Raw genomic sequence first — 24031 nt, forward strand, 5'->3', positions numbered from 1 at the left:
TGAGAAAACCTGGATTTGTGCTGGAAATGGCCCAACTTGATGATCACTTTAGATAAGCTATTACCAGCAGGAGAGTGGGGTGGGAGGAGGTATTGTTTCATGGTGTCTGTGTATATAATGTCTTCTGCAATTTCCACAGTATGTATCCGATGAAGTGAGCTGTAGCTCACGAAAGCTCATGCTCAAATAAATTGGTTAGTCTCTAAGGTGCCACAAGTCCTCCTTTTCTTTTTTCATAAACTAGTTTGTGTAACATATATAGAATAGTAAAAAGAAAAGGAGGACTTGTGGCACCTTAGAGACTAAGCAATTTATTTAAGCATAAGCTTTCGTGAGCTACAGCATGAAGTGAGCTGTAGCTCACGAAAGCTTATGCTCAAATAAATTGCTTAGTCTCTAAGGTGCCACAAGTACTCCTTTTCTTTTTGCGAATACAGACTAACACGGCTGTTACTCTGAAACATATATAGAATAGTATACACAGTACTAGAAAATTCTTCGTGTGTCTAGTTTATAGGTGAATGTGTATGACATTGTCATGCATTAAGTAATAGTATATAATAATGTAATTAAATACTGTATCCTAATGCCTATGCTAAGGGGAAAGAGTTAAAGTTATGTGCCTTGGATCTTAATACTGCAGGACTGTGGATATCATGCTGATGATGCACGGCACAAGAGAAATGTTAGAAAGGGCAGAAAAATATGCCAATAACTCTCTCATATTATTATATTATAAAGAAATTGGGGTGGGGGGAGGGGGAGTGAATGCCCACACCTTGTCAGGAGAATTAGCCCAGATAACAATAGGATCGGGGTTGTGTTCTGTACACAATGCAGTTTGTCAGTTCACATATCTGGACATCTTTCTTAACACTTTTTTTCTTCTAACCCTCAACAAAGTTTGAGATCATGGAGTCATTTGGAGGGCGGAAAAGAATACACACTAGAGGGGATTTATGTTGACATTAAAATTATTCAGCTGTTACGTAACACTTTTCATCAGTAGATCTTAAAGTTCTTTACAAAGGAGGTCAGTATTACTATCCCTATTTAATGAACGGGGAATCTAAGCACAGCGAGGTGAAGTGATTTGCCCAAGGCCACCCAGCAGACCAGCGACAGAACTGAGAAGAGAACCTAGGTCTTTGCAGTCCTAGTCCAGTGCTGTGTTCCCTAGTCCCTTTAATGGCTTTGTGTATTAACCCCACCATAATGCACTGTTTAAAACAAACTGCATTATGAACCTTGATTGTTAGCGTGCATGGCTTTATGTGATTAAATGTATTAATTTACGTAGAAATACAATAGGGCATAGGAAGGAATCAGTTTTTGACTGAAATTATTTGGAAAAACAGTATTGACGGGGAATACAGTTTATTACTTCTGAATACAAGAGAACCAGTTCTGCCACTCTTACTCACAATGACTAGCTTAACAAAGAGATGGTTAAGGGATGACTTGATCACAGTATATAAGTACCTGCATGGGGAACAGAAATTTGATAATAGAGGGCTCTTCTATGTAGCAGACAAAGGTATAATAAGTTACAATGGCTGGAAGTTGAAGTTAGACAAAATTCAGACTGGAAATAAAGCATAAATTTTTAACAGTAAGGGTAATTAGCCATTGGAACAATTTACCAAGGGTTGTGGTAGGTTCTCTATCCCTGACAATTTTTAAATCAAGATTGGATGTTTTTCTAAAAGATCTGCTCTAATTCAAACAGGAATTAATTCAGGGAAGTTTTATGGCCTGTGTTATACAGGAGATTAGACTAGATGATCACAGTGATCCCTTCTGTCTTTATAATCTATGAATTTATCTGATTACTCCCAATGAAGTCAATGGGGGAGAACTTGCCTGAGTGTTACTCAACATAAGAATGGAAGAATTGGGCTTGTGAGCACATACATAGTTGCTAAAGTGTTCTGTTTGAACAAAATAGCATTCATTACGTCTAACTGCATTTCCACATCATCACAATATGTCCGATTAGAGAATTTCCAAATGTAATCCTCAATTTACTGCCCTTTGTGTTAAGAAACTTTAAATCAAAACTGGTGTTTTGCATCATTTGTTGATTTGCCCCAAATGTTTGTAATAGGCACAGATAAACTAAACCATCCCAAAATATAATCTGACATGAAGAGATATTTCTATTCCCAGCTACTCAGCTGCAGATGGCAAGTGAAGATAGTTTACTTGCAACCACTATGGCAGGTTTTCAATTTTTTAATTTTTTTTTTGGCTTTTCCATTTTTATTCCCTACCCCAGATGCTTCCAAAACCTCTTAAAAGGCAAATTAGAGTGTATTAAGTACACATCCCTCTACTGGGTACCTAAATTATTTAAAATTTTCATTTAATTATTCTTTAATTGCGTGAATTTGGAAGGAAGCTACTTATATTTCTAAGAGCACTAGGCTGGAAAGAACTATATCACTCAGGATATTTGTACTGGGACTCAGAGCTGCCCATTGCCAATGGACTTGTTTGAATCTAGCCCAGGCCACAGCCTACAGTCTGTCTGTCTCCCTTCTATTGTGGTCTCGGTACATATTGTTAAATTTGGTCTCTTCCATGGTTAGTTGTAATGGGAGCTTAACAGGGGGTCACATTTGAACATATCTGACACAACTCCCTGTACGTGGGGTTTCAGAACAAACAAGCCAAGAACATAAGAGATGTTCAGAACTGTTTGTCCTGGATCCCTTTGGTGAAGAAACCATTGGGCTCAGGGAAATGCTTATGAGAGAGATCAGAAAAGAGCAATGCGAATGCTGGAGAGACCTGCTTGAACCAACAAACCTGTGCCATGTTTGTAATAGGGCCACCATTTGCAATCTGAACCCTGATAGACAACAGTGAAAAGTGGATCCTTGCAATCTCTCCCAACCAAGTTGCACACCAGCTCATCCTGAATGGTAAACCAGTCCACAAAGCAAAACATAGAATTAAACATGTTAAACAGTAACTTTGCTCACTTCTCATAAATACCAAAGCCCACAATGAGCATTGAGGAGCTCACAATAGTCATGAAAACCCTGAATTGTGGAGAGGCAGCTGGTCTCAAATGTATATCTAGTGATCTATTATTACACTTTGGAACAAGAGCACAGAAGTGGCTGCTTCTTTAATTCTTGCACAGAGACAATGCAGATACCCAAGAAGGTGGAAACAGGCTAAAGTGGTTGCAGTACTCAAACCCCCTAAACATCTTAACTCTGCAAAGAGTTACTGACCAATATCATTACTCTACTCAACCTGTAATCTATGTGAGTGGATAATAAGTAGAATAACCCCAATAATGGAAGGGCAGCTGACTGATGACCAAACCAAATTCTGCCCAGGACAGTCATGCTGTGGTGAAGCTGCAAACCTAACTCAATACATAGAAGATGACTTTGAAACCTGCAAAATTACAGGGGCTATATTTGTTGATCTGTCAGCTGCTTACACCTCTGTGAACCATTGTGTACTTCTGGTGAAACTGGCAAGAATTTTTAGAAATAGCAAGATGGTCCAGGTCAACTCCTCCTCGCTCAAGAATCAATATTTGTTTGTCAAGATGGGTGGTCAGAAGAGTCGATGGCATACTCAATGGACTAGATTGCTCCAAAGTTCCGTGCTATCATCTTTGCTGTTTAATGTCTGCACAAATGACCAACCAGAATTCCCTGGCATGTGAAGATTAATTTATACAGATCTTTGCATTGCTACCCACTTGGAGAGATTTGAGGACATTGAGCATTTTCTAATTGACTCCCTGAGTGTACGTGGAGAATACTACTGCACATAGTTCCTCAGTGCCAACCCTAGACAACACAAGTGTGTGTCTTCTATCTGAAACACCACCAGGCCAAGCAAAAACTCCAGATATCATGGAATGGTCCAGTCCTTGAGCATTATGAACATCCAGTGTACCCAGATGTCATATTGGACCAAACATTCAAAGAGCACATCAAGAAGCTGAAAAACGAAAGTGAACTCCAGGAATTTGTGTACTCCAGAAACAGGCCAACATAAAAGGGGTAGGATCAACAGAGACCTTGAAACAAACTCGCACGGTGTTGCTATCCTTCCTCACTGGGATTCCACCACCATTACTGAGGCAGCAGGATGCCTTCACTAAAAAGGGGAGACAAAAACAGGTGCATGATCTGAGACACCCGGTGTATATGGATACATACTACTAACCAAGAGTCTAAAGTCCAGAAAGGGCTTTGCTTCTAAAAATCCATTATCCCAAAATACTACTGTGAAAGGCTACAGAGTAACAAAATGGCAGGAAAGGCCAATGATCTTGGAGAGCTTGGTTCCTTCAGGACAACTCCCTCCACACAGCAACCTTGAATGAAACACTGTGTACTCTAAATTGAGCGAGACCTGGGATAGCAAAGACTGGTGATAATATGACCAAGTAGAGGCTGAGGAATGCCCCAGATGTGAATGTGGAGAGCCTAGCCAAACACTTGAACACTGACTACTGCAGTGCCCTCTGTCAACATCTTGTAGGCACTATTTGAGATAAGTGGTAACGCAAGATCTTGGCTGCTGTTTTGGAAGCCATAAGTTGATGTTATGATGACCTACAGTATGTAAAATGCACTGGCACTTGCAGTCTGTTTCCTTATAGACATTAAAAAACACGTGCAGAGACCAAAGACTGAATTTGCATGCAGACTGAACTGTCCTTACTCCTAAAGATACTGGGGGTGCCTTTGCATCATGACTGAATCAAACTGGTAGTGGCATTGCTGGGAAAGCTTGCTCTGTGAAGTTGAGGATTTCTTTCTTTAGTTTGATGAGCCAGCATCTTCCACCAGTATTCTGATCACTTGAAAATGAAAACAAAAATATTTAAACATGTGGAGAACCAAATAAACATAGCACAGGTGAGATTTGGTCAATAAACTTACTTACAGCCCTTCCATCCTCCCAAAAGCTCATATGTGCTATATTTTCAAACCTTACTGGCAGTGGGAGCATGTTCTTTTTACATTATAGTGGCCGTGTAACTATACCCAACTAGTCTTCATTTCTGAAACACCTTGTATCATGAGGGGGTCTGACTGAATGAGCAGATTCTACGTGTATCATGAGGGGGTCTGACTGAATGAGCAGACGCTACGTTGTCTTCAAGTACAACTGCCCTTTAATGTAGCCAAAGTCCTTTCACAGAGTGCTTGTCTCCCATAGAACTGGTGAGAGGTCGCTCTCAAAGAGAACATTCCCCTTCCATTGCCATGGCTTTCCTATGACACCACACCCACTTGTCAACCAGCTAGTGGAGGAGAGGAAACCAATTACAATGTCATTGAACAACAGACAAACACAAACATATTATGAAAGAATCTAACTACTATGAAGAGTGGGATGAAAAAATACCTATAATTTGGACTAGGCTTATTATGCATTACTAGTTTTGGAGAGACTTTCTAAAGGCTTCCAGATGGCAGTTTTTGTGTCATCTCCTTGTTAAAAGTAGCAGTAATTGCTGATTAGTTGAGCCAGAAATACGATGAGAACAGTTTTTTAGTGGTATTTTGCTGCAAAGGCTATATTAACAAAAATAGATAACTAAACTCTTCCATCCTTCCTCCTTCCCTCAACAAACAAACAAAAAAGCGGGTTTGTGTTTCATCTGAATGTGTTCAACATTCTTTTGGGCTTTTCAATACAACATGGGCAACTAAGTGTTTGGAAGTAACTGAGAAGCGACATCAATACGTTAGTGGAAGCAATATATCACTGTCTGTCATGATCTTTTTAGCCCAATGCAGTGAACTCTGAAACTTCAGCTTTCTGAAAGACAGAGATTCATATTTTTCTTTTCTTTCTTTTTTCTTTTTTGTAACTGATTTTTAAGGGTATTTAGCAAAGTCAGAGTGCACTCAGTAGGGGCCAAACCCTGCCAATCCCAGCATAGCATTGGAGAGCAGGAAAACAGACCAGTGTGCTCTGAGCACAGGGTTCCTGCTGGCTAGGACTGGATTCCTTAGGGAGGGCCAGAGCCCTGCACTCTGGAGTGATCTGTTGCTCCTGTGAGGAGAAGGAGTGTGCCTGCAATCAACCAGCAAGTGTTTGCTGTTGTGTTTGCTGGACCTGAAATTTCTTAATTGGTTTATAAAATGCCAGTTTAGGATTGAGTTTGAACCCTTTTAATTTAATTCATTCTTGTCCTAGTTTTGATGATAAATGAGGAAAAGAAAGACCTTTTAATATGTTTGTGATTTCTGACTCCTTCTGTGGTATCAGCTACCTGGATAAATGACACACTGTGTAGGTTAATAAAACAGGTTCTTTCCTAGGCTCTTGTTTTGTTTTTAAAGGAGTGTCATTCTACAGTTATAGCATGAGAGATGTGTGTTGTAGACTCATAGAATAAGTGAGGGAGAGGGAAGGCAGAAAGAAATTGGGAGTGAATTGTATGCATCAAAATAGGGGATTTTAATTTTAAAAATCTATTATAAATAATCTGATTTACAGAGCAGCAATATTCAGTAAATACACCACCACATTTCAGCCTCAGTCTTAAGTATAAAAGAATTTCTGCTAGAAACTAAGCCATACATGATATCTAAGTGGTATTGATATCTAACACTGGTAGCCGATCTGGGACAGATAGCAGGAAATATCTCCAATGGCTGGTAATGGGACATTAGATGGGGAGGGCTCTGAGTTACTACAGAGAATTCTTTCCCAGATGTCTGGCTGGTGGGTCTTACCCATGTGCTCAGCGGCTAACTGATAGCCATATTTGGGGTCAGGAAGGAATTTTCCCCCAAGTCAGATTGGCAGAGACCGTGGTGGGGTTTTGCCTTCCTCTGCAGCATGGGGCACATGGAGGTTTAAGCTAGTGTAAATGGTGGATTCTCTGTAACTTGAAGTCTTTAAATGATTATTTTGTTTCAGTAACTCAGCCAGAGGTTACAGTTCTATTACAAGAGTGGGTGGGTGGTGGTCTGTGGCCTGCAATGTTCAGGAGGTCAGACTAGATCTTTCTGAATTTAAAGTCTATGAGTCTAATCTAGACTGAGTTCTTAGGAGCTGCAGAAAAGTTACATAGGCCACTGACTCCGCCCCTTTTGTATTTCAACCAATCAGCCTCCTCTACCATTCTATGCTGTGGAATGTTTTTCCTTTAATTTAAAACATTATTCCACCTTTCCCCCTCTAAATAGGAGTAATAAGGGCCCATCAACAACAACATATGTAAAGAAGCACAACAAATCAAAATGAGAACCAAGAAACACCTAAACTAAGGATTGGCCATCCTCAGTGGGAAGCTGCAGTGCCCACATTCTTGGCACCAGGTGGTGCAGTATGAGGGGATAAACAGCAGCACCCACAAGCCGCATCACATGAGCTAAAAGAGAGTCCATCAGCAAATACCCACTCTCCTGAGTTGTGTCCTGGTCTCTGTCTTTTGTAATGAGGTCTGAAAGAAGGAAGAAACCAGCTGTGCAGTATGCACCCTGCTATTGTTTGTTTTTCTTCCCTACCTTTCCCCTGGGGCTTTCCATACAGTTTCAGTGAAGGATTGTAATGCACCTAAAATAGGTTTTTTGGTATTAACCTAAGGGGTAAAGCTATTAAATGTTTTTCTCCTACTCAGTGGTAGCCTGCTCTGTCACATGGAGTAGAATAGCAATTCTGTAAATCCAGATTTAGAATAGTTGCATGCTTGTAAAGTAATAAAAATTAACAGAAATGTTATTTTTGCACTTTAGGATTGATTTTATTGCATGATTATTTGTGCTATTATTTCTCAAGTATGATAAAAATAGATAGTTTAAAATGTCTTAGACTGTATTTCAGAATGGTTTACGTTGGTGGTTGTCTTTATTTTACAAAATGAACTTAACTGAAATTTACCTCACTCTCTTCCTGGAAACTCCATGCCTCCAGCTGACATTCTACTGTTAAACTCTAGTCAGGTGCCACCCCCTCCCCCCATTGCCATTGTCCCTCTTAGAGTTATGAAACAAAACTTTAAGGAAGAGTCGCCCAAGCTCTTCCTTTGGCCCTGTCTGTCCTTGTTTGGAGACCCCATAATTATCACCCTGACCTATGAATCTCTGCTCATCTACTATATAGTAGACTGTAAGGTCCTCAGGATAGGAACCTTGTCTTGTTTTATGTCTGCAGAGCACTATGCCTGCCCATGGCACATGCAAGTAGCATAGATGTCATTAAGTTTATGTATGTCATAAAATCTGAACCTGTATATTTTAGAATGGGCACACCCCTTCATTAATATGGGGACAATCTGTGCTCTAGGATTTAGCTATTTCCTAAATTTTACTAGCATCTCCTCAGGAGTGAGAGCATCAACCAAGTTGCTTTTATTCACCTTCCAACATCTCAGGAACACTATTATCATGATATGATGAAAATAAGACTGAGCTAATGGCCATGCAAGCAAAATAGTCCTCTTCTCCCACAAAGGGGCCTTCAGTGTTATGTGGAATAAGGAGTGGTGACACGAATAAACCTTGCAGAACCCTACACAAGAACGTTTGGGACAGAAACTCAATTGCCCAATGTCACTGTGAGGGATCCCTCCCCTCAGCCCTTGCGTCATGACCAAGACCTCCTGGCCAATAGTATGAAAGGCTGTTCAGACCCTTTTGCATCCAGCAAGGAAACTGCTATGTATGGAGGCTGAAAGGAATCAGGGATGACATAATTCACTTCTCCCAAACTTTTTCAAAACCTTTACCTAAAAAGGCAATTTAAGAGACAGGTCAACAACTGGCAAGATCACTAGCATCAAGAGGTGGATTCATAAGCAGAGGCCTAAAGGCAGCTGTTTTGAGAGAAACTGTGTGTATTCCCCACTTGTGAAGATGTCCGCCCTGCATAAGTAGGGACAGGGCATTGGTTGCAGACCACCTGGCTGGCTGTGGGCCAGTCAGCTGGCACAGGGGTGGTGCTGGGACAAGCTAAAAAGGTAAATTTAAATTGAGTTAATGTTAAAAATGTAAAAACAAAGACATGCAACAAATGGAAAGCTTTTGAAAAAATATATAGTCGAAAACATTTTAAACTATCAATTTTTACTACCACACTGGGGAAATAATTGTGTAAAAGCCATTCTGTTCATTATTATTATTATGTATAAATATAAAAGGAGTACTTGTGGCACCTTAGAGACTAACAAATTTATTTGAGCATAAGTCTGAATGCATCCGATGAAGTAAGCTGTAGCTCACGAAAGCTTATGCTCAAATAAATTTGTTAGTCTCTAAGGTGCCACAAGTACTCCTTTTCTTTTTGCGAATACAGACTAACACGGCTGCTACTCTGAAACCTATGTATAAATATGCAATTATTCTAAATCAGGCTGAAATTCATCCTAACCTTGGAGCTAGGAGATCAGCCTAGGGAGTAGGCTGCAGGCATAGCCACAGGCAGGCTAAAAGAGTGGCCCAGGTCCCATGGAAGAAACCTTAACCAGCATATTGACACCTGGCTACACAACAGAGAACCTCACCACTCCATGCTCACACTGTGCCCAAGAATCAACATCATTGCAAGGAGCAGGAGGTGCCATCTTTGAGGGCGAAGGGGCTGTTGGACTCTTGGTTGCGTAAAATATTATTACTATGTGTTTTGCAGCATGGGGACCTGTTACTGCTGCAGGTTTAGGCATTACTTTAGGCCTTTGAATGGTCCTTTTTAATAACTACGATGTTTCCCCATGAGTATGGCATTCATTTCTGGGGTTAATTCTTGCTTCCCCAAAGGTTGTGGAAGGAAGCCACGAATTTTAAGCCCAGTGGGTGGCAAGTGTGGTTCTCCACCCACAGACATGAGTGTTAGAGTTTGGGGACATCTGAATGAATCAAAATGTCCCCAGTCCAGCTGTCACCCTACTCTACAATAAGGAGATGTTAACGACACTTCTGTCAACTATTACAATTTTATTGGAGGTCTTCAGGGGTTTTCTTAAGGCCTCAGCTCCTGGGAACAAATGATTGCATTGAATCTCAGGTCTCCTTTTTTTTTTTTTAAAGTAAGCTTCTAGCCTCGTAGTTACAGAGAGAAGCTTGAAAATGTGACCCAAGTGCACCCTAATGATGCAGAAACCAGAATACAAAGGAAAATAACTGTGTTATTTATTTTAAAGCCTCATGATTTTGGGAGAGGGGGTAGCCTGGGGTTGATTCATGATTTTTGATTGCTTGGGGTTGGCAATGCTATAACAGTCTCAACCAACAGTGAACCCAGTATGCTCCTGCTTTATTTGACCAGATATGAGGAGAGTGCACCTCAACGTGCATTTTGTAGGCAAGAGCCCTCCCCGCAGCTCCAGAACTTTGTTAAAGCTCCACTGTCTGAAACTCAACCAGAGGAGATTTGCGGTTGCTTTTCCCTGAAGAATAAATCCCCTCACAATGAGCATGGCGTAGTGCCTCCTTCTGGACACTGCATGAACCTATCAGGAAGTGCAGAGGCAGGAGGAAGTATGTTAAAGAGACATGAGGACATGCTCTGAGATCAGGAATTCTCTTAGTAAGATGTTGAATTCCTTTTCATTCATTTTTTCAATGATGCAATAGCTAAATAAAATAATTTCACTGAAACCTGAGGCTGCTTCTTCACGAATATGTCATTTTGGCAATGAGAGACTGTTTGGTGTACATAGTTGAGAAAGGTGGCATCTCCAATTTGCCACCACCCATACCTTTCAGTTTGAATGCATTTTATCTGTAAGCAGAATATAAAATGTCTATAAACTCCTTCTATGAGACTGCTGCATTTGATTCCACCTCTTAGTAAAGATAGCTACTGTTTTCAACTACATATAGCACCCAGGACAAATTCTGCTGACCAGAGCTTTCATACACTACAGCTGATGAAAATAAAGCTCTCATTTAAGGTTCCAGATTGAGAGTGAGGTTACAAAAAGAAGGAAAGAAATGTGCTTATTTGAGTTTTATACAAGTGTGAAACAAACAAATAAAGCATGTATTACCAACTCCTTTCTTTTGCACTGGTACAGCCCCAAATGAATAATAGAAACCCACAAAAATGCAGAGTGTACAATTCTAACGCATAATTGCTTCTTTCCGATATACCTCCCCTCCAGATCATTGCTGAGAGAATGAGATTGTGACACGCAAAATGGACATCACTTCTCTTTCCACAGCGGCCTAATGAATGGCTCATTAGTGAGTGATGGATCATGATAGTATCTCCAGTGATATTATGACAAATTAGATAAATTATCCAGTTGTCACTCTTCCCATGTTTCTTGTTTTCTTCTCCTCTCTGATTGGATGGTTACATCAGAGGTAAAGAAGTAAAGCATTCCCATCTCTTGCCCTTCTGCTGTTTTCTTTCATCCTTTCCTCATCCTTTATCGATACTATAGTCCTCCTGGTTTAAAATGCCACAGAATAATGTACATGTTCTGCTTTGATTTAAAATGGAGATGTTACGTCCATCTTCGGAAAAATTTGGTGTCACATTGCTCCCAATGAAAAGGGTTTCTGCCCTTCCAAAAGGAAACATGAAGACTTCCATTTCATTTGAGAAACACCGATACTGAAATTTTCTGCACTGCAGCTGCATTATCCACCAAAAGGAACATCACTAACCCCCCATCCATGTCAAAAAGGGAATAAATGAGAAAAAATAAATATTTATATATAAATAGAGAATTGACTAGATTGTATAATTCTTATATCTATTTAAAACAGCTAAAGGTGGTGGTGAGAGAAACGCATAGGAAAAGCAGGCAGTTCATGTTAAATAATATGTTGTAGCTTCAGCGTCCTAATCTGTCTTGGTGTGGGACCTTGCCGCTGTAGCACTAATGGAAAAGTATAATGTTTAGATGGTTCCTCAGTGGGTTGAAGTCAATGGAGCTGCCCCAATTTACACCATCTGGGGATCTGGTCTGTTACGTTACATTAGAAATATGAAACGGATTAACGTCTATACTTTTTATTATTTTGATTTTACCTACATTTATTTAATGTTAAATTTTTTGAGGTAATATATTAGAACTTGCTTTCTTGATATAAGAATGGTAAGGATGATAATTTACTAATTTCTGGATTTACATATAATTTGGTTTGGTTAAAGGAAGAATATTTCTTATCTGTAATAAATCATGCCTCTCTCATCTACTAGAGTTTTTGTTTGAAATTTGGAGATAAGAGCATTATTCATATTAGTCTAGATTAGAGAATACTGTGAGAAACTTCACAAAGAGCTCACAAAGCTAGATGAATTGCCACTATATTAGCCGATGAAATTCATGGTTGACAAAATTATCAGTGAATGTGTACTTCTGGGCAAACTGCAGTTAAAGCTGAAGTTTTAGATTTTATAACATCACTCTTACAGCTGATTAAAAATTCTGAAGCATCTCTATTTAGAATTAGAAATGGATATTTTTTACTAAACTGAATATGAAAACCAGTTATACAATCAATACAGTGGCCCATATGATTTTTTTAAAACTTCGATTTTAAATTTCATTCATTTAATGTTATCCCATATTGAGTTTTCACTGTGCCTCGGATTTTTATATGGACAATGTTTAACTGCATCATACAGGTTGGCAGCTGAAGGTTTTGACAGCTGGACAGGGACTTTTAATAGTTGGGGGAGTCATGACACACAGTTTGAGATCTTGGGATAATCCTATTAAACTGTTGTTTCTGCTCGGAAATGATCAGCAGTGAAATACTGGCATTTATGTTGCCTTGTTTACAGTTGAGAGTTAATACCTCCTGGAGATGAATAGGCAGGGGTTGTTTGTTTGTTTGTTTGTTTTTCTGAACCATTGTTGCAGGTTGACTGCAGACTCAGGAAACAAACTCTCTCTTTCTCTCTCTCGCTCTCCTGGCTGCAGAATCACAAAATGCCTATCACCCTACTTGTAGGTGTGTAAGAATCAGTCAGTGAGTATTAGTAGTGCTGTTTTCTAGGAAATATGATGGAGCTGAAGGGATAATGGATTTGTAATGTAGGGAGTCTGTTTTGTCTGTGGTGTGCATCTACAGAACTTTTTGGAATGCAGGAATGGGAGAAGTAGATGTTAGGGGTGAACCAGACTTGGGAACAGGTGGGAAGAATAGAATGGTGGGGAAAAGGAATCAAGTGTGGAGACCAGTAGTCAAAGGTAAGTACATGCAGCTGGTAATGGCAAGGCAATCAATTCATAGGGTTTTGGGGACACTATTCCATGAGGCAATAGTTGGATCCATGCTATGTGGAGTGGAAATTCTGGTCTTTGATCACAAATCTGAAAGCATTTGTATCTAGTATCTTTTAATTTAGAGCAGAATGTGGGGGAAAGGTTTATGAAGATTTAGCAAGAGTTAATGCTCTATTTCTATCTGCAGAGGCTGAAACTGATAGTTCAAAAGCTCTCTGTGCTCTAATAATTTTTTTTTAAAATGTAGTTTTAGGAAGGAAATGTAGCCTTTGAAACAATGCAAAGAATTACAGCTTTAATGGAATCTGTACTGGAGATAAAATGTAAAGCACTACTCTTAATAAAGTGTTTTTTATTCCTAATAAACCTTTGGTCCTTCTAAAAATCCTGAACAAGAAAAAAAAAACCCTCTTAGATCAGTGTCGGACTGTTATAGCTGAGAGTCTTTCTGTTTCAGAGATTGAGAAAAAAATAAAGCTTAATTTGTAATAGTTGGCATGAAGAATTGTGCACGCACATTTCCATGTGTTTGGGCTAACCGCAAAATTTGGGATTGTGTCCTGTAGCTATACTGTGATCCCTTATGTCTATGCATGGATGATAATTTATTAATACAGTTTACAGTAAATGAATAAAAACACCTGGAAACATAGAATTAGACAATAAAACCACCAACATCTGCCTGCCTATTTTGCAGTTGTGGGAAATTAGCCAGGTGGAACACACCTACTTTCGCCTGAGTCAGTGCTTCCGGTGGAGATGAAAAACTCCAAGGTCTCTGACCAAATGCCCAGGTGAAGATTCCTTCTCATTCTCAAATCTGAGGATCAGTAAATTCCCGTGCTTATAGGGTCTTATACAAAGTGCACTGGCTGCAATGGAAGACTTTCCATTGACTTCAGAGTGCTTTGGGTCAGGCCCATAAGCACAAATCCTATATTAAGCATCTAACTTCATGTATAACCTAAATTACCTTTTTATGTCCAAGTATATTTCTTCTTCAGGCTTAATAAGGTTCTGCTAGTAATCCATGAAATGTAAATATTGTTTACCCCATGAAAGGGGTAGAGGGAGAGAAAGCCCTCAATCTAATTAACCAAAGCTCTTTTTCTCCTGTGAATAAATCTTACACTTGTAGAGTCCCTAATGGGAATTACTGCTGATAATTGGGGCAGTGTTAGCTTAGCATTAATGTGGCATTTATAATATATTTTTTGCATTGAATAGTTACTATATATTCCAGTAAAAATATAAATAATACATCATAGATCTATATGCCTGTGTGTATATTATAGACCGATAAACATTTGCGATAGGTATAATATAATGTCAACTTATTAAGATATTAAAATCAGGCAAGTATAAAGATAAATATTATATCAAACAGATGTAGAGTGTCACACTTTTAAAAAGTTGTCATTAGCTCTACAGAACAAAACGTTATCGCAGTATCTGTAAATGTAATGAATGCTGCACTTTGGTAAGACAAATTTGGAAAAATGTTAAGCCTGACAACCGCATGGGTAATATGTTTGTAATCAGGACTTTTTGATTTAGGAGCCTAACTTTAGGTTTTTAAAATTTGGTGCGTGTATTTTCATGATCACTTATTTAAGTGATCACTTATTTATTTATTTAAGTGCTGTCCAAGTTTGCCAGTGTCATGACTTCAAAATGTATTTTCAGTAATGAAATGCTGTTGGGTGCAACAACAGACATTCCCAACAACACTGCACAGCATGTGTGTCAACTGTGGGCTTTAAGTATGCTGCCAGGTGTTTTGGGGATGGCATGGATAGGGGGCAAATCCTCAGTTGGTGTAACCCCATTGACTTTCATGAAACTACACTTGATTTACACCAGGTGAGGATCTGACCCTTAATGTTGCAGGAGGTGTGGTATTGGATACCTTTATTTTACACTTTCCTTGCACTTACTCACCACTACCAGAAGCTATCCTACATGGGACTCTTCCTTTCACATGCAGTATTTTTGACTGATGCACTCTGCCCTCCCGCTTGTTACGGAAGAAAAACTAGACTCTATTTGACGTACCCCAGAATGCCAATGGGGATCCATTTAGACTACTTTCCTATGTATACCAGTTTTCTGGGCAGCTTACATCAGATGTCTAACTTACATCCCCAAGAGAGACAGAATTTGAGCCAAAGAACTTGTGTTTCGTGTTGCTTTTTCGGGACTGTGTATTTAAAAGTTTGTAAGTAAATAAAGCCTCATTATGAATCACAATGGCCATAAATGTGGCAATCATTCTGAATCAATCATATTTTCCATAATGTTCATTTTATGGCTATTCCCAAATTTGTTTTAAAATTATTTTTGAATAAAAAAAGTCAATGTTCTTAGCCCAAGAACGTATTTTTTAGTAAATTTCCCTCCCATCACCTGAAATATGATCTTTATAAATGAATAAAAGGAATAATAACTCATCACTGTGTTGCCTTTATATGTCCCTTGAACTCAGAGTTAGCTTGAATTATTAAAATGGCAAATGATTAATAATAACACATTTGCTTGTAGCAATTTGGCAAAATTAGGGTCTCATCCTGCAACCCTTACTCATACTAGATGCTTTTATTCTTGGAAATATTTGAGAACGGGTAGCAGAATTGGGCCCTATGGTTTTAAAACTGCAGGGAGATGTAACTTTGAAAAGTTTCTCCTTGACATGAGGTATAATTGGTTTTACAGTGATTTTTGATAGAAATAGCAGGTTGAACCACGTGCGTTAAAAATGGCCGAAAACTATACTTAGGGTACATCTGCACAGCAAAAAGAGACCTGCGGTAATGAGTTTGAGAGCCTGAGTCAATTGATTTGGGCTTGCAGAGCTCACACTATGGAGATAAAAATAACAGTATAAACATTAGGGCTCAGGCTGGAGCCCAGGCTCTGAAATGTAGTGAGGGGTCAAGTCTCAGAACCCTATCACCAGCCTGAGCCCGAACATCTACACTGCTATTTTTAGCCCCATAGCATGACCCTGAGTCAATTGACCTGGGCTCTGAGGCTCGCTTCTGTGTTTTGTTTTGTTTTTTGTTTGGTTGTTTGTTTTGCAGTGTAGCCATACCCTTTGGCAATATTTCATAATGCCAAGCGAGCCTTAAGATCTATCCAGTAAATGAGACAAATGTTTCAAGCTGTCTCAGTACATACGTTTACGCAACAATCTGTGAGACATCTATTGGAAAAGAAAGGGCGGGAGGAAGTAATAGATGTAAGGAAGGCCATTCTGTTACGAGGCACAGAAGACTGAATATCTCAGTTTGTCATCAGTCTGAGTGATGTCCTGCTGTGATCCTTGAGGTCAATACTGCAGCTGGTCACAGTCCTCACATTTTCATGTCAGAGGGGCTGATGGAAGGATGTTCTCAACAGAGAGTCCTCCACTCTGGACAACACATCCTCCACAAGTCTAACAAACCCAGGGTTTGCTGGATCTTTAAGGCAAGATCCACCCACACAGTATTTTAGTTTCCTGAGAGCTCTAAGACTTTGGTCTAATTCCAGTTGTTGGGGTTAGTGTGTGGGGGTGACTGGAGGGTGCTAAGTGATAAACAGGTGGTCAGCTTAGATGATCTGATGGTCCCTTCTGGCCTTAAACTCTGACTCTGTGTTTCCACAGCTGTTTTCTCAGTGGGTGAGATGTCAGGAGTAGTAGTTCAGACATTTGAATTAAAGTCATTTGTGGTACTAGATTTTGTATGTGATCTCACAGCATTCTTTTCTTTGATGCATTTATAAATAAAATAGAAGGCCAGATCGTTGGCTGATGTAAATTGGGGAAGCTCTGTTACCTTCAGTAGACCTATGCCTATTTACATCAGCTCAAGATCTGACAAAAAATCTGAGTGGAGTTCTATTTTCACACATTTATATAATATATAATGAAGCTACTGTATGTTGGCTACTGTAATGCGACCTTACTGAGAGAGAGGAGACAGAATTATAATGTTTAAATAACAATTTATTGGTTAAAAACTAGTATGGATTTTGAAAAACCTCTTTTACCCTTTTATGAAAGCAATTGTTTGCGCTTAAGTTACTTTATTGCTGATCAGCTTAAAAATAAATTAGAAAAAGTGAGTGGTATTTTTGAAATCGATGTTTACTTTCCACTGAAATAAAGTTATTTTAAGTATTGTTTTCTTTTCTCTCAATATGACTTCATTAATACACACTAAAATGCCAGTTTTCTCTGCATCTGTATCAGAAAGCAGTGTAAAGACAGGACTGAGATTTTTTAGCACATTTTTTCTACACTTTATTCTAAATGTAACTCTAGGTGCCCATCCTGTACTCCTATAGAGAAAAAAGATGGTTTGCAGAAGGCATCCAAGTAATCTTCCCCTCCATCTTTGCTAATGACCCCTCTCTCTTCCTTTTTCTTGGTAACAGTGGCACCAAACTGGTCACTTCAAGTGGAGACACAACAGTACGGATATGGAACTTCACAAAGGGTGAATGTATTCTGACTTTAGAAGGACACAGCCGTGCAGTCTGGGACTGCTCGTGGCATTCCTGTGGAGATTTTGTGGCTTCTGCTTCCATGGACAACACCAGCAAAATATGGGACATTAACAGGTGTGTACTTATTGAAAATCATTGTGTAACTGATTGATAACTATAATTAACAGCAAAATTTGGTATGTGTTAGGTCACCTGTAGAGATATATATTTAGGCCCCATTCCAGTAAAGCACATGGTTGGCTTTCAGCATGAATAGTCCCACTGATATCAACATTAGATTAAGAATGTATGTGCTTTGCTAGATCAGGGCTTTAGTGAGCTGAGAGCTGGGACGCAGGTAATTTAGAGTATTTCAGAACAAGATTGTTTTACTTTGCATCTGAATTTCCTTGGTGTTTTTTCAAGATCAATGCTTTGTGAGCCAGAAACTTAAATGTGTGTTTTCTAGGCTTTGTTTCTGGTGCATGACTACACAACACTTTTTAAACTAAGAGTAGACCAGTTAAACAATATTTCACTTATTTTAGTTGTATTGTAAGTGTGATTTCTGACTGATTAAAGGATACATGCCCTATATCGAAACATGCGAAACCCGCGGGAAAAAAAACGGAGAAATTGGGCTTGGTTTTGGCTTAATTGGCTTGTGAGCTGCTTTTTGGCTAGTTTTTGGCTTGTAGCTTGTTCTTGTCTGGCTTGTAGCTTGTTGTAGCTTGTTGCTTCTTTTTTTTGATGGACTCCCAGCAAGCAGGGGTAAGGGGGTGGGGGAGAGAGTCGGGGTGCACAGCGGGCCCAACACAGTCCCAGACTGCACGCCATGGGGATCTAGTCACATAGTGTTGGGGTTCTTTGGGATTGGCTTGTTTTGGCCTTGTTTTGAAATGGGATTAGCTTGATTTTTGGCTTATTGTGAAACTTGGGGTGCTTATTTACTGTGTGAAAGTTGGCAACTGTGCCTATATCCTTAAATTCCTTCTTTGGTCAAATTAGAGCCTACTTTATAGGAGTCACTTCTAGAAATACTTGTGCGTTTCTGCCTAGAGCTCAGCTAATAATTCTTCCACTTTAATGAGGTGGCATTATATATTTCTTAATTTGCATGTATGACTCCTTGTCCCAATCTAATCTCCCTCACCCCCCAGATCCGGCTTCTGTCCCTTCCGCATTTGAACCAGGCCGTTTTCTCTTCCATGCTTCCTGGCCCCAGCCGGGGGTCATTGAGAGCACAGGAGAGACAGTCTTCTGCTTTCATTTTCAGTTCCTAAACTAGGCCTGGCCTGCTGCAGTCCAGAGCTGCAACTGCAGGAAAAGTCCTACTTAGTCTTGGGCTGGAGCATGCTCCGTGCTGATGAAGTCTTCAGAGTTTTGTACCTTACCTGCAACAGGTCTATCAAGTCTCTACAGAGCATCTCTGAACTGCAGTTTTTCAAAGCCTTAACTTTTGTCCAAATTGGGGCAGATTTTCACAGGACAGCAAAGAGCACATCCCTGGCACAACGGCACCTCTCCTGCAAAATTCAAGTCTCTGCGCCAAAGCATAGGGGCACTAGATCACTTCAAAGAAAGTTTGCCAGAATTTATCATGAACAAAACACTGTATTTTTCACTAGCCTTGTCCTTGGCTTGGCTATTATGACTGAAATAAATAAATAAATTTTGCAGCACACACCCAGCTTGTGAAATTTAAGCCCAAACAATTAAAGTTTAGCAAAGTTATAGGCAACCGAAAACGGGTGTTTTACAATGGGAAGTGTTGGGCAACCTTAATAAGAGGCAGTTCTACCAGCTTAACTATAGCAGCAGTCTTTCTGACAAGAATGAATGGTTGACATTAGGTTGAAACTTCTCATGTCTTCATGTATCGATCGCTTGTGTAGTTGCCGCTCTTCCTAACTTCTTGTAACTTGATTATCTTTCAGCATAATGTAAAACATGTTTGTGACCTCTAATGAATAGTGCTAAGAATAGCTTTAATTGGATGTCTGAATGGTTTTAAATTTGCTTAGGTGTGGTTATGCTTTAGACATCTTAAAATATCTCCACCAAGGAAGCTTTTGTTGTCACAGAAATTAACACAAAGCTTCACCACCAACCCTAGCCTCCCACTCACACTAATTTGCAGCTAGCCTTTCTACCTCCTCTGTACAGTCTGGTGTACATTTGGCATCTGGCAATGAGTGAGGCTCAGCTAGTCATACAACCACAAGTAAGCAGCACAGTGACAACGTGAAAGACTATCATGACATAATGGTTAAAATCTTAAGTAATGAGAAAGTGTAAATGCTTAGCTAGAATAGGAGGTGGTACGAGAATGTGGCACAATATACCCGGTCAGACTTAGGAGACTCAATGGTTATTAAATTAGGAAGCTTACGTGGAAACGTCACTGGTTGATTTTTCTGTGTTATAACAGTAGCCGGCGTTCTCGCTTATTTATTTTAATTTGATCATATCGAGTCCAAAAGGCACTAATAGAATCTGCCCAGCTACTCTACTGAAGTTAGATCTCTTTGCATGATGTCCTGTGGAAAAGATTTTGAGTATATACAGTATGTACAAACTGGGTATAGAAGACATTTGGAAACACTGCTCCCCACAAATAGACAAGTATTTACGATTCCCTACCGAAGACATAAAAAGAGGATATTTTGCTTGTCTCATAAAATGCCTCAAGCTGGGTATAAAAAACCTGGAAGGCACTGAAAATTAGATTGTGTTTGAAAACGTTGACCTTAAAATTTTGCACACTGGTCCATGCCACATGAGTCAGGATTCTCTGTGCATAATTTATCTGTTCTGTCACAAAAGACAACAGGACTTGAATTCAGTGTACATTGTATCATATTAATAATAACGTTATTATGAAAGTATTTGTATTGCAGAAGCACTTATAGGCCCCAGTCAGCACTTGGACCCCTACTATGCTGGGCAGAGCACACAGACCTAATGAAAACACCCTCCCTTCCGAAAAGAACTTACAGATGACAGAACAAGGAGTAATGGTCTCAAATTGCAGTGGGGGAGGTTTAGGTTGGATATTCGGAAAAACGTTTTCACTAGGAGAGTGGTGAAGCAGTGGAATGGGTTACCTAGGGAGGTGGTGGAATCTCCTTCCTTAGAGGTTTTTAAGGTCAGGCTTGACAAAGCCTTGGCTGGTATGATTTAGTTGGGGATTGGTCCTGCTTTGAGCAGAGGGTTGGACTAGACGGCCTCCTGAGGTCCCTTCCAACCCTGATATTCTCTGATTATATGTTACACAACTAGATCACATGAAGTGCGTTTAAAACGTGCATTGCTTCAGCTGTGGCTGTAGGTGCAAACAAGCTACTCCCTGTGTAAACTTAATGGGCCCTTTGTACCATAGGGAGAAAACTGTCTTACTGGCAGCTGGAGATTCACCTTGTATAGAGGCTGCTGTTGGGGATCAGCCAAACGCCTAGCTACAGTCAGGGGACGGTAAAGGTGCCAAGCTTCACCTATTGCCCCTACAACTCTGGCTGAGGTCAGTGTACTCCCTATTCAAGTACCACATGAAAAAGAGGGTCACAGTCCTATTTCAAGTGCTGAGGGAGATGAGCTAGGGGAGAGACTCCAGATGGTATGAATGGGAGGAGTGCATTCTCTGCCCCCTCTCTGACAGTGACACTCATCACATACCATCAGGAACAGCATAGGGAGCCCATAACACTGGCTTGCATGGCATTCCTATCTGTTCTATGGAACTCCACAGTGTGGATCTTGACAGACAATGCATCTGCAATGCATTACATAAACAAGCATCCCTCTGCCAGGAAGCCATCAAGCTACTGACCTAGTGCCATCACCACAGGATAATCCCACTGAACAGTTCTGGTTGAGATTTCCCTCCCAAAATAGAGCCTGAGGCAGACACCTGCCATGAAAAATTTCATCCCAACCGCATAAAGATACCAGCCCTGCCTATAGCAACAGAGACACAGCTGTTTGGCTGCTTGGGTTCTTTCTTGGGTTCTTTTACATTTCAATGCTTCGTGTTTGAAATAGAACCTATTTATCTGAACACAGGTTCCAAATGAGTACTGCCGTAGAGTAAACACGGATCCAGTAGCCCCTTTCCTGGCTCCACTCTATGCTGGTATAGTCAGAGCTGAACCCAACAAATGGAAGGAGTCCCATGGTGCTGATAGCTTAGTGTGGACCCTTTGACACCTTTCAGATTTTACTCTGTCAGTGGGTTTGGCTGTATTAGACAAATTTCAGTTGTGTGCCATCAAATGGCTCAAAATAAAACCTTTTCTGATGTGCACTCCCTAGTGAAAATTGCCCAAGCACTGAGCCAGGTGATGCTGAGTTCAGTAAACATCAAAGAGAAGTCTGCTCTCTGTTCCTGAGTGCTGCTTCCCATCACCAGAGCCTCCCACTCACTAATCTGACAGTGTGGCCACTTTCCATTTTCCCTTTATTTTAAAAAAAATCTATATTGCATGCTGTTTACAGCTCCCAATTCAACCTTCCTAAAAGAAAGTACAGCTCATGTTACTCCCATCAGCCAGCCACTTTCACTTCCCCACAACTGAGCTGCTGCTTCTTCCGCTGCTCCTCGTCAGCAGATTGATGTAAAGATTTTGTTTTACTATTGGACAGGTGGAATCCAGAGCACAGTACGCTCCACATGTACCCTTTTACAGAATGTGAAAAGTAGGCCAGTCCCCCCTGAGGAAAAGGGGATCTGATGACAGCAAGCCATTATGAGATCTAATACAGGAGATCCAACCTACGGCTCCAATCCTGTAAAACAATCAGATGGAGTTGACCCTAATTCCACACTGACTGCTCACAGGCGAAGGGTCATTCTCTACATAATGGTACTATATAAATCCGTGATACTCCCATTCCCTGAATACTGTACGCAGTTCTGGTCATCCCATTTCAAAACAGACATATTAGAATTTGAAAGAGTATAGAGAAAGGCAACAAAAATTATTAGGGGTACGGAACAGCTTCTATATGAAGAGAGATTAAAAAGACAGCACTGTTCAACTTGGAGGAGATGCAACTGAGGGGGGTCTATGATAAACTTCTATAAAATCATGAATGCTGTGAAGAAAGGGAAATAAGGAAGTGTTATTTTTACCCCTTCACATAACATAAGAATCAGAAGTCACCCAATGAAATGAATAGGCAGCAGGTTTAAAACAAAGGAAGTACTTCTTTACAAAACACACAGTCAACCTCTGGAACTCATTGCTAGGGGATGTTATGAAGGCCAAAAGCATAACTGGGTTCAAAAATAATTAGATACATTCATGGAGGATAGGTCCATCAAGGGCTATTAGCCAAGGTGGTCAGGGATGCAGCCCCCTAAGGCTCTGTCTGTCAAAACCTGGGACGGGATAACGGGATGGATCATTCGATAATTGCCTTGTGTTCATTGCCTCCAAAGCATCTGGCACTGGCTACTGTCGGAAGACAGGGTACTAGGGTAGATGGACCATTGGTCTGACCTAGTATAGCCATTTTTATGTTCTTACAGATGGTGTTGTAAGCTAGGGGCCTAAAGGAAGGGGGAAAAAAAAGTTAGATATTAAACCATATTCACTTTTTTAAAAGTACAGTGGTCACTGTAATTAAAAGCATCTCCTGTTGCTAAATTGATATGTATTTTCCTCTTTTCTTCATTATGAACCATTTTCCATAGCAAACATTATGTCTAAAAAGAGAAATATAGTACAGTGCCTTTTTTGTAGAAATATAACAGCTATACTGTACTGCATGTATATGTAATAGTCAGTCTATTCTCTCAGAGGGAATTCAGCTGTCTTAGCCACAAGGCCATCCTTTCTCTACCTGCAGTCCCTTGCTTCATTCAACACCTTTCAACTTCTGCAATAAACAAGTCAGAAGTCCTTCAGATAAAAGCCTCATTCACTGCACAACCCCGATTTATTCTCAAGGCACTGTCTACTCTGTGCACTGAATGAGGTAGGGGACTTATGTGGGAAAATATGAGCATATATTTAAAACTATAATTCAAAGGACAAGGATGGGGTTTTTTTTGTTTGTTTGTTTTGGAGTGCTTGACTTTACAACCTTGGCATTATTTTGACTTAGGCTTTTAAAACATAATTTCCTGTTTATTTTTTTAATTTAGGCAAACGCTACTCTCCCAGCTCTACTTCTCAATTTAAAGGGGGACCGGTTTTAAGCATTTGCAAAACAATGCATTTTCCCCCAGCCTTATTCTCAGAATCAGCTGAATTATTTTTACTGAAACATGCCAGAAAAATTCAACCTGATGCTAACGCTCAGCATGGGAAATTTCAGCCTGAATTGTTAAAGTTTCGCAAAATTATTTTTTTAAAAATGGATAATCCATAATGG

At 39.9% G+C, this 24031-nt stretch overlaps 1 protein-coding gene across 2 annotated transcripts in view; it reads left to right on the forward strand.

Moving 5' to 3' along the window:
* Positions 1-24031, forward strand: part of SPAG16 (sperm associated antigen 16) — a 711557-nt gene that overhangs the window by 424079 nt on the left and 263447 nt on the right. For both annotated transcript variants that reach the window (XM_074968104.1, XM_074968105.1), the window contains exon 12: positions 17603-17788. In XM_074968104.1, the coding sequence (XP_074824205.1) occupies positions 17603-17788 (186 nt within the window). The remainder of the gene's footprint in view (positions 1-17602; positions 17789-24031) is intronic.

This window comes from Natator depressus, chromosome 11 (assembly GCF_965152275.1).
Source record: "Natator depressus isolate rNatDep1 chromosome 11, rNatDep2.hap1, whole genome shotgun sequence".
In the NCBI taxonomy this organism is placed as follows: domain Eukaryota; kingdom Metazoa; phylum Chordata; order Testudines; family Cheloniidae; genus Natator; species Natator depressus.